The sequence below is a fragment of the Mytilus edulis genome, chromosome 9, assembly GCF_963676685.1.
Source record: "Mytilus edulis chromosome 9, xbMytEdul2.2, whole genome shotgun sequence".
Lineage (NCBI taxonomy): Eukaryota > Metazoa > Mollusca > Bivalvia > Mytilida > Mytilidae > Mytilus > Mytilus edulis.
This window is the reverse complement of record NC_092352.1, coordinates 66,486,540-66,500,244: the sequence shown is the minus strand read 5'-3', so window position 1 is coordinate 66,500,244 and position 13,705 is coordinate 66,486,540. Positions and strand designations below refer to the sequence as shown.

The 13,705-nt window shown below is 32.1% G+C and overlaps 2 protein-coding genes across 2 annotated transcripts; one reads left to right on the top strand and one right to left on the bottom strand.

Moving 5' to 3' along the window:
• Nucleotides 1–6,854: 6,854 nt before the first annotated feature.
• Nucleotides 6,855–9,788, top strand: LOC139488831 (uncharacterized). Its single transcript, XM_071274773.1, has 3 exons — nucleotides 6,855–6,872; nucleotides 7,783–7,912; nucleotides 8,750–9,788. Exons 1-3 carry the CDS (start codon nucleotides 6,862–6,864, stop codon nucleotides 9,587–9,589), a joined length of 981 nt encoding a protein of 326 aa, XP_071130874.1. The 5' UTR covers nucleotides 6,855–6,861; the 3' UTR covers nucleotides 9,590–9,788.
• Nucleotides 9,789–9,812: 24 nt separating this feature from the next.
• LOC139488830 (uncharacterized) lies at nucleotides 9,813–13,229 on the bottom strand. The gene is made up of 4 exons (XM_071274772.1): nucleotides 12,659–13,229; nucleotides 12,041–12,235; nucleotides 11,562–11,668; nucleotides 9,813–11,008 (listed from the first exon to the last, which is right to left on the bottom strand). The coding sequence occupies exons 1-4, from the start codon at nucleotides 13,116–13,118 to the stop codon at nucleotides 10,247–10,249; spliced, it is 1,524 nt and encodes a 507-aa protein (XP_071130873.1). The 5' UTR covers nucleotides 13,119–13,229; the 3' UTR covers nucleotides 9,813–10,246.
• Between the last annotated feature and the right edge of the window lie 476 nt (nucleotides 13,230–13,705).

The window sequence follows — 13,705 nt, the reverse complement described above, 5'->3', positions numbered from 1 at the left end:
ATTTGATTTATTTATCTGGTTCCTAGTTTTGGAGGATAAACAAGTAGTTTTTCCTAACTATTTTTAACAGAAATACATTGGTTCAATGTATGGACGACCTGAATACCAAAACATCTATATAAAAATTAAGTTTTTTGTTTATTTTCACTGGACCTTCGCTATTCTTCATCCTCTAGTTATAAATATAACAATTCGATATGTCCAGCTATGACCATTATAGGGTTTACGGAGGACCTAAATGCCAAAATACGCGTGAAAATTAAGAAATAGCCAATTTTGAATAATGAAATGGAGATTTGAATAATGGAATGGACTGCTGCGACCCTTCAGCCCATAATTATAGACATACCTTTTACCTCATTCGAAAGCTTTTTAAGAGAGGAACAAAAGGTTTCAAGTCAATATGTTCTGCAGTTTATATTAAAGGAGTGACGAAAAAGCTTAACATCAAAATACGCGTGAACATTAAGAAATAGCCTATTTTGAATAATTGAATGGACTGCTGCTATTTCTTAATTTTTACGCGTATTTTGGGTTTTTAGATGTAGGCCCTCCGTAGCGCCTCTTACAGGCATTATGGCACATACTGTTTATTCTTAGTTTATTCTTATATCAATAAGCTTTAATTTGGTGTATCATTTTTTCTTAAGTAGGAGTGTTTTTATAAAAAAAAACCTAGATGTGTCATAGAGACACGAATGACCCCGTCTCAAAAGGTTGAAAAATGTGCAATTTCAATAACACATATGGACACAAACATGATGGTAGTCTCACATATCAAGAATCAGGTCAAAATCTGGAGACATATAGAAAAAGACTCAGTACACTTCGGTGTTGACATGAATATCCATTATGTGGTCATTTTTTTAAATTTCCTGTTTACAAAACTTTGAATTTTTCGAAAAACTAAGGATTTTCTTATCCCAGGCATAGATTACCTTAGCCGTATTTAGCACAACTTTTTGAAATTTTGGATCCTCAATGCTCTTCAACTTTGTACTAGTCTGGCTTTATAAATATTTTGATATGAGCGTCACTGATGAGTCTTATGTAGACGAAACGCGCGTCTGGCATACTAAATTATAATCCTGGTACCTTTGATAACTATTTACACCACTGGATCGATGCCACTGCTGGTGGACGTTTCGTCCCTGAGGGTATCTCCAGCCCAGTAGTCAACACTTCGGTGTTGACATGAATATCAATAATGCGGTCATTTTTTTAAATTTCCTGTTTACAAAACTTTGAATTTTTCGAAAAACTAAGGACTTTCTTATCCCAGGCATAGATTACCTTAGCCGTATTTAGCACAACTTTTTGAAATTTTGGATCCTCAATGCTCTTCAACTTTGTACTAGTCTGACTTTATAAATATTTTGATATGAGCGTCACTGATGAGTCTTATGTAGACGAAACGCGCGACTGGCGTACTAAATTATAATCCTGGTACCTTTGATAACTATCAGTACAACTGTGATTTTCAACAATTTTCAAAGTCCAAAATTTTGGCCAAAATTAGCAGAGCGAAACGAAACTTAAACTTGATCTGTAACTAGTCATGGTTTGCTCACATACTAAAAATCAGCCCAATATCTGAAAGCATTTAGAAAAAAAGTCTGTATAACTGTGATTTTTAAAAATGTATCATAGTCCAAAGCCCGAAATTACACCAAAAAAATTCTGAGTTGAAGGAAACTTAAACTTGATCTGTAACTCATCATGGGTAAATCAGATAACATAAATCAGTCCTATAGTTAAAAGCGTTATGAAAAAAATTTGTATAACTGTGATTTTCAACAATTCATCAAAGTCCATAGCCCCCAATTTTGGCATAATTTAGACAAGCAGAACAAAACTTAAACTTGATCTGTAACTCATCATGGTTAACTCACATACCAAAAATCAGCCCAATATCTGTAGGCGTTTAGAAAAAAATCGGTATAACTGTGATTTTCAACAATTTATTAAAGTCCAAAGCCCGAAATTTCGTCAACAATTAGTGGAGCGGAACAAAACTTAAACTTGATCTATAACTCATCATGGTTAACTCACATACCAAAAATCAAACCAATATCTGAAGGCGTTTAGAAAAAAACTCCGTATAATGGTTTGTTGCGGAATGACGGAATGACGGAATGACGGAATTACGGAATTACGGAATTTCGGACAAGGGTAAAACTATATGGCACCGACAACTTCGTTGCAGGGCCATAACAATCTGATATTAATTTGAATATTTGTTAGATAACACGAATTTCCAAATGACGAATTTAGAAATACAGGATATAGATATAGTGTCAGTCAATCTGTTAATTTTTGTTTCACTAACCACCGCTCCACTTTGAATAATGAAATATAATCTATTTCATCATTCATTATTCATCACCTAACAATGAATAGTGAATAGTGAACTATTTTTCATTATTCATTATTGAATTTTGAATAATGAAAAATGAATAATGGACGTACTTCAGCGCGGTTTTTCTTGTGATTGAGTATTCAATGTCATTTAAGCGTTTCGAATCAAAAGATAGAACAGCAATTATCAGCTGTACACTCAATAAAGCGAGACCTCTCCCTATCACATTTCCATGTTCACTGTGCTGTGAATTTATGTGAAAAAAACCTATTATTTTGCATACATTTTGTCATAAACATACGAACTTATGAACATTTGTTTTTGAGGTCACAGAACCAAACATTTCTCCTCATACGAGAATAACAGACACGCAGACTGATAAAACTTGTAGTTCGAATATGGTCTGGCAGACGGTTATAGTCGTATCAGTGCAGTTAATGCATTTCTAATTTCAGAAAAAAAAGTTTTTTCTATGATAATGATATCCTCTAAACCTTGATAAAATGACTTGCAAGAAAAGCAAAATAACAGAATACAGAAAAAAAAGCGCCTAGTGATTGTTTCACCCCACAATGGCCTTTTCCTTTGCTTCAATAATTTGGAATGTCATAACTAAAAACGTGTGAGATTGTGTCATAACTAAAAACGGGTGCCACATGTGGAGCAGGATCTGCTTACCCTTCCGGAGCACCTGAGATCACCCCTAGTTTTTGGTGGGGTTCGTTTTGTTTATTCTTTAGTTTTCTATGTTGTGTTGTGTGTACTATTGTTTTTCTGTTTGTCTGTTTCATTTTTAACCATGGCGTTGTCAGTTTATTTTAGATTTATGAGTTTGACTATCTTTCGTTCCTCTTTTTTTAACAACACAAAACCTTCGAAATTGTTTACGCTTATTTTGAACATATCCGGATGGCTTTACATGAAAGCTGGGCTCGTGTTCTCATTTCCCCTTCAACTCAATACTAAAGTTTGGATCATTGAGCCATTTCCTTTTTATCTACGTCAAAACTTCCAAATATAGAATTCAATTTTTACATTAAGAAAAAAAAAGTCAACAAGATTAGGAACATAAAACTGATATGACAATAGAGTTTCAGAATAACAAGATTATTTTAATAACTTCACAGAGAATTGTTTTCTTTCATGGAGATGGAAATGCATATGTAATGACATTTGAAATTTCAGATCCGTAAAGAACACTTCATTGCTTTTTGTGCCGCGATGTGACTGGAAAATTACAGATGTATTCTTTATTAAAAACTTACTCTTGTTCTTTAATATCCTGTTATTGGCAGAGGCGTCCAAATCATTTCACGACTTTCATAATATCAAATTTAATTAAATTTTAAAAGCGATGGCAAATTGCATTAGATTTTAGTCCTAGATATTCTAAATAAGTTTAAATTCATTAAAGAGATCAATAAAGCTTCATTTATTAAAACTTTGTTATTATGTGTAATAGTACCATAACTACAAAAAGGTAATGAAACTGAACTGCGTAGAAAACGTTTTGTCGAGGTTAGGGTAAAAGTAAACCAATGAAAACAACAAACAACAAACAACACACAACACACATTTATTAATATATTAAATAAAAAAATTAAATATAAATCAAACGCAACAGAAAAAGAAAGAACAACTAATGTTGACCTTAATATTCTTTCTATTTGTAAGGACATAAAGGATGTAAATAAAATAAAAAAAACGATATAAAATTAAAAATGAAAAATATATATGAAGATCTAATTCAAACTAAATTAGAAAACATTGACGATAAAAGTAAATTTTATCTTTATAAAAAAACTTAAAAAAGATTACAAACTAGAATCTTATCTAAATACATCTAATTTTCAGGTAAGGAGATTAATCAATTTATTTAGAATAAGTGATCACTCCCTCTGGATCTTGAAAAGGGAAGATACATGTATTTTAAAATCCAAAGAGAGGAACGACTGTGCCATAAATGTAAAGACTTTTTTCAGCACATATGTACTGAAAATAATAACTTTAATAATTTAACTGAAGGAGAAAAAATTCATTATTCACTAAATCCATCAACGCCTCTACAAACAAATAATTTAGGATCTTTCTTGAAAAAAATCATTAGAACTGAGGGCAGTGGACTCTTACAAATGTAACAGCTTGTTAGTTGTTATAAATTTTGATACTGTTTTTATTGTGTATGTTTGATATGTATGTATATATGTTTATTGTGTAAATATATGTTGGTCACAAACTGTAAATTTTATACAACAATAAAATATTTGATTTGGTTTGATTTGATTTGATTAAATGCAGATTGTATTTAAAGTTAAATAATAACTTTTATAGTAATTACAGTTATATGTTCTGGGAACAGTGTATCGATGGATATGTTCGTAATAAGTTATTAACCTCACCTTTCTAGTTATCTTGACCCATTCATTGCTATACGATCTATTGAATGTGAAATTAATACAAGATATCAAAACTGATCTAAAGCATCGCATACGCATTTCCAAATTTTATTTTTGGTCAGTGCTGCTCGAAACCGAGTATTTGGTTGACTCATTCCTTGTTGTGTAACGTCTAGTGACTAATATTTCGGGCATTTTCAGGACGATAACAAAATAAAAATGCCTACTGAGTAGATGCGATAGGGACTTAAATGAAGCCTTGCAACATGCCACTAACGAATCCTACTAAGAGTTCTTGCGCGGTTTCTTAAATTGCAAAGACCGTCACTTGTGGCATCGGATTTATCTTTCGAAGACGTCGAAGTAATACCATGATAGTGAATGTAAACACGACTTAAAAGTGTTGATAGAATTACTGTACGTTTGGTATTACAACTTTTAAATAATGGTTACTTCTTTATTCAATTCTAACAAAATTTGAAACTCGTAGCCATTATGTTTTGTCTGTCTGTTTTTAAACTAATTCGTACATGTTATATACAAAATAACAAAATATAATTTTGTTTCAAGTGTTTATAGTTTGTAACAACGTCATTGAGTAGTAATGATGTTTACAGAATTACACCTTTAAGACATTAGTTATGCTTTCAACGGTTCTTAAATCCAACGTAAGAGCATACTAATGGAGAAAAGTATTCAATGGATCATTCTTTCGTTTAAGTCAATAACCATAAATATTATTCTAGAATGAAAACATCTCTGAATGAGTTCCTTAACATTGTATGAAGAGTTAAGATTGTTTGTGGAAATTGTTTTGAAGTTTCTTACTTCTATAATCTAGCGTCATGTCTTTTCAATAAAACAAACAATAACAAATTGTGCCATCGGTCTTTTTTTTGTTATGCTGCCTAAATGACCTTGCTTGGATATACAAGCATAGTAAACATTTGCCAAAAAAATAAATGCATAGAATACATCAATTCAGTGCATTACGATAACAAGAGTCTTAACTGGGTAAAGAAACATCAAATTAGATTTTTCATATTGTAAAAAGTTTTCCTTGATCAATCGCTGTTTGGATACCGTTAGGAACATATATTTTGTGCGCATTTAAGTTATAAATAATAGTAGGATATATGACAGAACTACTTATTGTGGTTGCATACAGTCCAGCATGGCTATAAAAATATATACCACTCGTATACACTCATATGTCATCTATATCTATAAAAAGAAGATCTGGTATGATTGCCAATGAGACAACTCTCCATAAAGAGACAAATGGAAAGCCCATACCGCATAGTCATTTAAAAAAAAAAAGAAATCAAATGAAAATACTACTCCATATGGTGCAAAAGTTTTTCACATTTTTTGCAAAGAAAGTGAGGCAATTGATAAATGATTGTACAATCGTTACTCTTTATTCTATTGATATCTTTAATCTATGATATTATGTATCGTCAAATCCACAAATGGCCAAACTGTTTATTTCGTTTATACATCTTTACGAGTTATAATTTACATTGGCACTTGTATTAAGTCTCATACTAGCCTTTATACTAGATTCGTTTGATGTGTAATGACTGATGCTTTAGTATAGAAAAACTTGATTTATTTATTAGTTGTAACTGCCTTTGTACTACCTTTCAGTAACATTAGTTCTTATATTTCGGAGCTTTTGTTTTGTTTCTTTTGACTTAATTTTATTTGTTTGTGTACAACGTACCAAAATTATAAGTACAGCGAATTACAACTGATTTTTACAGTCTATTCTAATGTTGTGCTGTAATGCCACTGTCTTATGATGGTTGGAGAGATAAGCGCTTACAGACATGTTTAACATATCCTCATTATGTATTTGCCGTCCAATGTAAGGAGTCACTGTGATTCAGTCATTGTCGTTGGTTCATGTCCGTCTGATATGTTTATCGTATACTGTTTCGTTAAATAATCGTCCGTAAAATTTATCAATAGTCCATTTTCATATACATTTCCCTTCCGTAGTCGGTTCCGTCTTTTATTATCTTAAGTCACGTGATACCCGACATCAGCACCAAGACAACTAAGTAAACAATATGGATTGCGCGTCAATGAAAGTTGAAAATTATGAAAGCAAGGTATACTAGCTACATGTAAATATAATTAACAGTATAAATTTATTAACATTTCATATTTTTAAAAAAGATTTTGTTCATTACAACAGTAAATGTTTTATTACATGTAATTATAATAAAGAAGATGTGGTATAATAGCCATTGAGACATATCTCCACTGTGGCACAAGCAACCAACTAACACAGACATTTACAAAATATAGTCAGATTCGAGAAAAGTATATAAAAAAGTATTATTGTAGAAATCCTTCTACATTCAAACTGAGCTAGTTGTTATCTGTCAGAAATATTAAAGAATTGAATAACTTGGGTATATTTCTAAAATCTGCAGAAAAACTTAGAATTTAATTGGAGTAAATAATATTTTTGTTCTCACTTTATTTAAGTATTATATCCTTCTCCGCTCGTATTTTGTATTATGTATTATATGTTCTTTCATGCACACCTTATATTTATATATATTATATATCTCTTGTGAAATTCTTATATTGGTGTAAAATTATGTATATGTATCCTATAAGCTGTGTTGCTTTCGGAATAAAGTATTATTGACAACTATAGGTCACTGAACCACCTTCAACAATGAGCAAAGCTAATTCCTAACAGTCAGCTATCACAGGCCCAGAAAATTGCCTGATTGATGACAAAATAACGATCAATTTCATTTGAGTGAAAGCAACACCACTTGCATTGAGAAACTCTTATACAACCTTACAAGAATATATATTCATATTAAACTGAAATTGAGAAATAAAAAAAATAAATTAGTTTACTTTGGCATCATTAGAAACAACTGATGGCTTGGAATAGGCACACAACAGAATTTGTGTGTCACAAGATTTTATCTTTCTGTAAATTTGAGCTAAAAGCATGAAATAAAAACAAAGCATTTTAAGTATTGTCTTTTTTTTCAGGTATTCAACTGCTGATCAAGCTGACAATGGAATGCAAGATGGTGCCCATGATTTTGACCCGCGGTCTTCAGACAACAGAGATGATTATGGAGCTGAACAAATGTTAAACATTGCTAGACAGTTAAAAGCAGTAAGTTTGATTTAGATTTTCTAAACTGTAATATATTTACCATATTTCACATGGTATTGGGAGCATCTTAATTTAACTGCTTATAAGATAGAAACAAACAATTTCATTTATATAATATTTGATAACTTTACAATTTTTCAGTGATTATTTGATTACTTTAATTCAAACATAACACATATTTCATAGATATTTAATTATCTTAGAATATGTTTCTGATTAATAATTGATTACCCAATTTATTTCAGTAATTATTATAATACTACATGTATGTGATTAAATTTACATAAAAATTTTCATAATGTAAATAATAGATTACCTAGACCCTAATGAGATGTCTCCTGTAATAAGTTAGAGAGTATAAAAGTGAGAATGGAAATGGGGAATGTGTCAAAAAGAAAACGACCTGATCAAAAAGCAAATAACAACCAAAGGACACCAATGGGTCTTCAATGCATTGAGAAAATGCTGTACTCACAGACGTCCTTCAGCAGGCCCCTAAACAATAATATATACTAGTTTAGTGATATTGGATGTCATACTTATCTCCAAAATTTATTAAAAAACAATACAAGACGAGTAAAGGGCAGAGGATCCTCATTTGGACAGGCACAAACATATTTCAGTATAAATTTAAAAAAAAAAATATTGCAATAATTTCTATAAAGCTGGAAAAATTATATAAACAGTATCTGTGTTACAGACAATACTTTTATGACCATGCAATTTTTAAAATAGGTAAGTCTACACCAACTAAACTTAGTATATATGTATATATAGTGAATTGCCATGGTGCATTTGCAGTTGCATAATTAACATTTTCATCTTTTCTTTTTCAAGATATCATCAGAACTGCAGGCATTAGATTTGTTAGAGGACCCATCAGAATTGGATGAAGAGGTGGATTTCGTAGCATGTGATAGATGTGAAAGTTGGTCGATGATGTCAGCAGCTGTTAATGCTAATGCTACTCCAGAAACCCTGTCAACTATTCTGATAGAACGAGATGAAGTGTTGCACGTTGAACGTTGTACTGTTGATCAGTCAGATAACGATACTTGGTTTAAGTTGAGGAAAGGTAGAATAACTGCGTCAAATTTTTTTAAAGTCTGTAGAGCTGTTGACAATTTGAAATGCCCTCCTTCGTTAATGAAAAGTCTACTAGGGGAATATGATTTATCTCATTCTGAAGTACCATCTCTTGAATGGGGGAAGAGGAAAGAGAAAGCTGTATTAGACCTTTACATACGTGTAAACAGACATAAACACAAAGGCTGTATGTTAGAGAAAAAGGGACTTCGTATCTACACAAGGTTGCCTTATGTTGGATGTTCTGTCGATGGTCTGTTCTCATGTAAGTGTCATGGTGAGAATCTAGTGGAAGTTAAATGTCCGTTTGCTGACAAGAACTTGAATCCTAAGGAAGTTGCCATTAAAAAGGGATGTGTGCTAGATTCAAGTGGTGAACTTCAAGTAACTGACAAATGCGAATATTACCATCAAATTCAAGGACAAATGGGTATATATGGAATCCACAAATCAGACTTGGTTGTATTCACAAAGAAAGGATTTGCTGTTGCTAGTGCTACATTTGATCCTCTGTTTTTTGAAAGAATGTGTAAAAAGTTTCAGCTTTTCTTCCGAAATCATTTGGCTAATGCAATTATATCTTGTCAATGAATTTTGTCAAAAATGTACATGTTACTTATTAATAATTAACATCATATCAATTTGATGAGTAAATCTTTTTTAAACAGGTTTTACAGTGTGTCTCTTTCATTTTGTATTCCAGTTTATTATTTGTTTTACACTGGTTATCTTTTGGGCCCTTTATAGATTGTTAATAAAGGTGAGCCTAAGCTCTGTGTTGAAGGTTGTACTGTCTCCTATAATAATAATTGCTTAGTACTTTAACTACAATAAAATGTCTCTTGTATGGATACTTGTCTGAATGTTGTGATTCAATGGCAGTCATACCACATCTTCTATTTTATATTCAATTTTGAATGGATTTAACTTTAACATAAATAGGGTTTTAGTTTTCTCATTTAATTTTTTACATTGTCATTTCAGAATCTTTTATAGCCGACTATGCGGTTTAGACTTTGCTCAATGTTAAAGTCTGTTATGTGACATATAGTTGTTATTTTCTGTGTCATTTTGGTCTCTTGTGGAGAGTTCATTGGTATTCATCATACCATATCATCTTTGTTTTTAAACTTGACCTCAATTTTGTTTTTGGTCAACATCTTATTTATCATGTCTATGTATGTACATGTATTTGTTTATACATGTAATTTAAAGAAATGGAATAAAAAGTCAACAATAAGTTATATATTATTTAACCAACTGACTGTCCAGATTGCACAAAATGGCACACACTTTTACAACTTGATTAAATGAATGTTTCATTCTCAGTGGAATAGTTCTCTGTAAAAGTGTAAAGTTCTTCAGTCTTCCTATTGCCCTTTCCACATGAATTCTTGCACGTGCAATTCTGCGTGTCTTTGTAGTTGCATTTGCACACATCTGCTTTCCCATCGAGAAAGGGGGGATATTTAAAGTTGCCCCTTTAAGCGCTAAGTCACCTCGAATAAGGAAGCCTCTATCTGCCATTATATCATCACCATACTCAACTTTCTGTAGGAAGCCAGAATCTTGTACAATTTTACGATCAGATATGCTACCAGTAAATAAGTCGGATATAAAACTAAATGAACCTCTGGGTGTGATTCCAACAAGACACTTAAAAGTGTTGTGATGTTTGTAACTAGAATATGTAATTCGCTGAGCTGATGGCAGACTAGGTTTTTGTACAAAAAATTCTGTGCAATCAATAATACATTTTGTTTTCTTAAAGTGTTTGAAACATTTTGGCATTTTTTTAAGAACTTGTTCTCTTGAAGGCCATCTGACCAAAAACTTCAAATCATGATACATTAGATTTAGCCAAGTAGTAAATATTCTACACACAGAGCTTTCTGATATAGCAAACATGTCCCCAAGAGTTTTGGTATCGAATCCTCTTCTTAGTCTTAACAAAGTGAGTGCTAATTCCTCCTTTATGTCTAATATTCTTCTCGGTCCTTTGCGAGGTGTCTGAAATAAATAAATGATGATGCATATTCCTCATATAATCTGAAACCTATATTGATTCTAGAGTCATGTTTTCAGTTACCATCAATTGTTATTGAGACTTGTGCTGTCATTTTTCAATGTTAAATAGGTGGAACACGAAATCCGGGTCAAAACATCAATTTGGCAAACAATTCAATATTGAACAAACATACGCACAGACTGAAAAACATTACACATTGTACCTGCACCTCGAGTCATGCAAAAATTGGTTCATTGACTTAGAAGTTTTTCCATGGAGAAAATTTAAAAACTCAAATGACATTACAACAAATGTAGCTAGATGCTCCAGAATATCAAGCAGAAACTGTCCTAATACTTTCACCATTTACACTGTTCTTATATTAATTTTGTTTTATGTATTTGGATAACAGATTTAAGGTACTGACATTACATTATAAATACATGTACATGTACACAAGTGTACAAAAATTTTGTCGTCTGCTTTTTCTGGTATACTAAACATGCTAAATAAAGGACACAATAAAAAGTATAAACCTCTTAATATATCTTTTACCTCAGAATTTTCCCTTTCGGATGTATCTGCACTGTTCCAGTACACCATGGATGAAGCCTTTTTCCTCAGGAAATTTAGGATGAAACAAAATACTGCCAGTGATACACCTTGAATGAAGAAAACAAAATGTATATACTTATTTCTCATGGTAAAGCGTCTAAATATTGACACAACAATTTAAAAAAGGCAAATTTGAGCGATCAAATTATATTTTTTGTCTCCAGATAGGATTTAATCTCAAACTTTAAAGAAATTGAAACAATACCACCTGCATGTACTGTGTCAAGCACACTTAGTCTAGACAATTTGACCCATAGGCAAAATGAATTCAGCCTTTTGTGGTCGGGTGATAATTTATTTTCATGGTTAATATACAGAATAAATGTCATTTGTAATTTATTACCCATTTATAAATGTGCATAAAATACCATCAAGCTTCCATACATTTTTAAATCTTTAAAAATTTAAGTTACATGTACCTGTATAGAATTTGCAGGATTTGTTGTCTTTCATAATGTCATTCATGAGATTCTTTCTCTTCATGCTACCAGTGTCCATCATATTATCGGTCAGAGAATCCATTTCTGCCATGGTAATGTCTGTTTGTGTAGATATACTTGTAGTTTGTACATTAAATCCCCTCTTTACAGCATAGTAAGTATGGTCTGCATCCACTGAAACATCAAGATTCAATATATATTGAATGACTTGGTTGATTTTCAATTTTCAAAATTATTTGTAAACCAACTAATATTGAGCAAAAGACTTAGAATGTACTGATGACATATATTTTGTAAAAAATATGGACATATACTATATAGGTGGATATATGCACATAAAACATTAGATGATTACTGATAGGGTAGTCCAATGCAGCATCTGTAAGGCACAGCAGGTATACAACATTGATTAAATGATTCACAGACATAATAAGTCATCAGACATTATTAAGAAACAGAGCAAGTGGACAGCATACACATACATCAATTTAGAGGCGCATGATACTTGGAATTCACCCCCCCCCCTTTTTCGGAGTTTGATTACTTATTATCGGTCAATGCCTTGTCATTTCATATATATATTATACCAGTCATTACCTTTAAGTTCTTCACAGAAATGTGGTGTTGCCTGAAGAGGTTGGTCTTTTGATGTGTTGGATCCATTTAAAGTTACATACGCCCCAACATCCCTCCATACTTGATCGACAATTTTACTGGTAGTGGGCGTGGTTATGCTGGCTTTGATATGTACAGTGGCTCTGTCAAACGGAAGTTTCCTGGATTTGTGCACAGTTTGCTTTAAAGGGGTAGCCATGATTGGGTATGGATGTTGGGTGGTAGGTCTCCCATCAACAAAGTGCTTGCTGCACACATAGGCATGTTTGTTTACATTGGATACGGCGTAATCTTTCCTGCCACAAGCTTTTACCCACTGTAAAGTTTCTTCCAATCTTGTTTTAGGCTTAGGTATAGGAAAGAATTCCACTCCTGACATATGAGGTTTATGCTTATATCTGTCATCGCTGTTGCAGGTTCCCCAAACACAACGTTTTACCATTCTTTTTTACTTTGTTTATATTTTCGCGGAAAAAAACTTGTCGGGTATCACGTGACGTAGGCCGCTTACGTTACGCATAACCGCTTACATCAAATATAATATGAAAGTCGACTATTGAAATGTTTTACACATGACATGTTGGAGGCATTTGTAGCCAACTATATGATATATGTCACATTGTTAAAGGCCGTATAATTGCTTAAACATCTACTCTATTCGGACTGTTGCTTGATAGTTGTCTCATTGGCAATAATATCATATCTCCTTTCTTTAGTATACAGTAAGAGTAACAGTACTGTAGTTAAAGTGTCGTCAGTATACTGCAATTGAATCGACAAATGACGGTTATAACTCTTCTTTAACGAAAGAACTATTATTCCTTAATTTGATATGTCTTGTATGCAACAATGTTTTCACTGTAGTATACAATTCAAATGTGTTTTCTTTATCAAGAAATACTAATGATTGCATCATTAAGATAAAACATGTTTATACAATTGCAATAGATATTTATGTTGATTTATATCATCACCAAACTGTGTCTGGCTTATCTTTTTGATTGACTCAAATGTTGAACAGCTAACGAT

What these genes read in the sequence shown, in the direction of transcription:
- LOC139488831 (XM_071274773.1), top strand. An exon ending in TTGCTAGACAGTTAAAAGCA is followed by an intron (nt 7,913 to 8,749) that starts GTAAGTTTGATT and finishes TTCTTTTTCAAG; the next exon opens with ATATCATCAGAACTGCAGGC.
- LOC139488830 (XM_071274772.1), bottom strand. Translation starts at nt 13,118, where the DNA reads ATGGTAAAACGTTGTGTTTGGGGAACCTGCAACAGCGATGACAGATAT. An exon ending in TTTCTGTGAAGAACTTAAAG is followed by an intron (nt 12,236 to 12,658) that starts GTAATGACTGGT and finishes TTGATGTTTCAG; the next exon opens with TGGATGCAGACCATACTTAC. An exon ending in ATCCTGCAAATTCTATACAG is followed by an intron (nt 11,669 to 12,040) that starts GTACATGTAACT and finishes TCTTCATTCAAG; the next exon opens with GTGTATCACTGGCAGTATTT.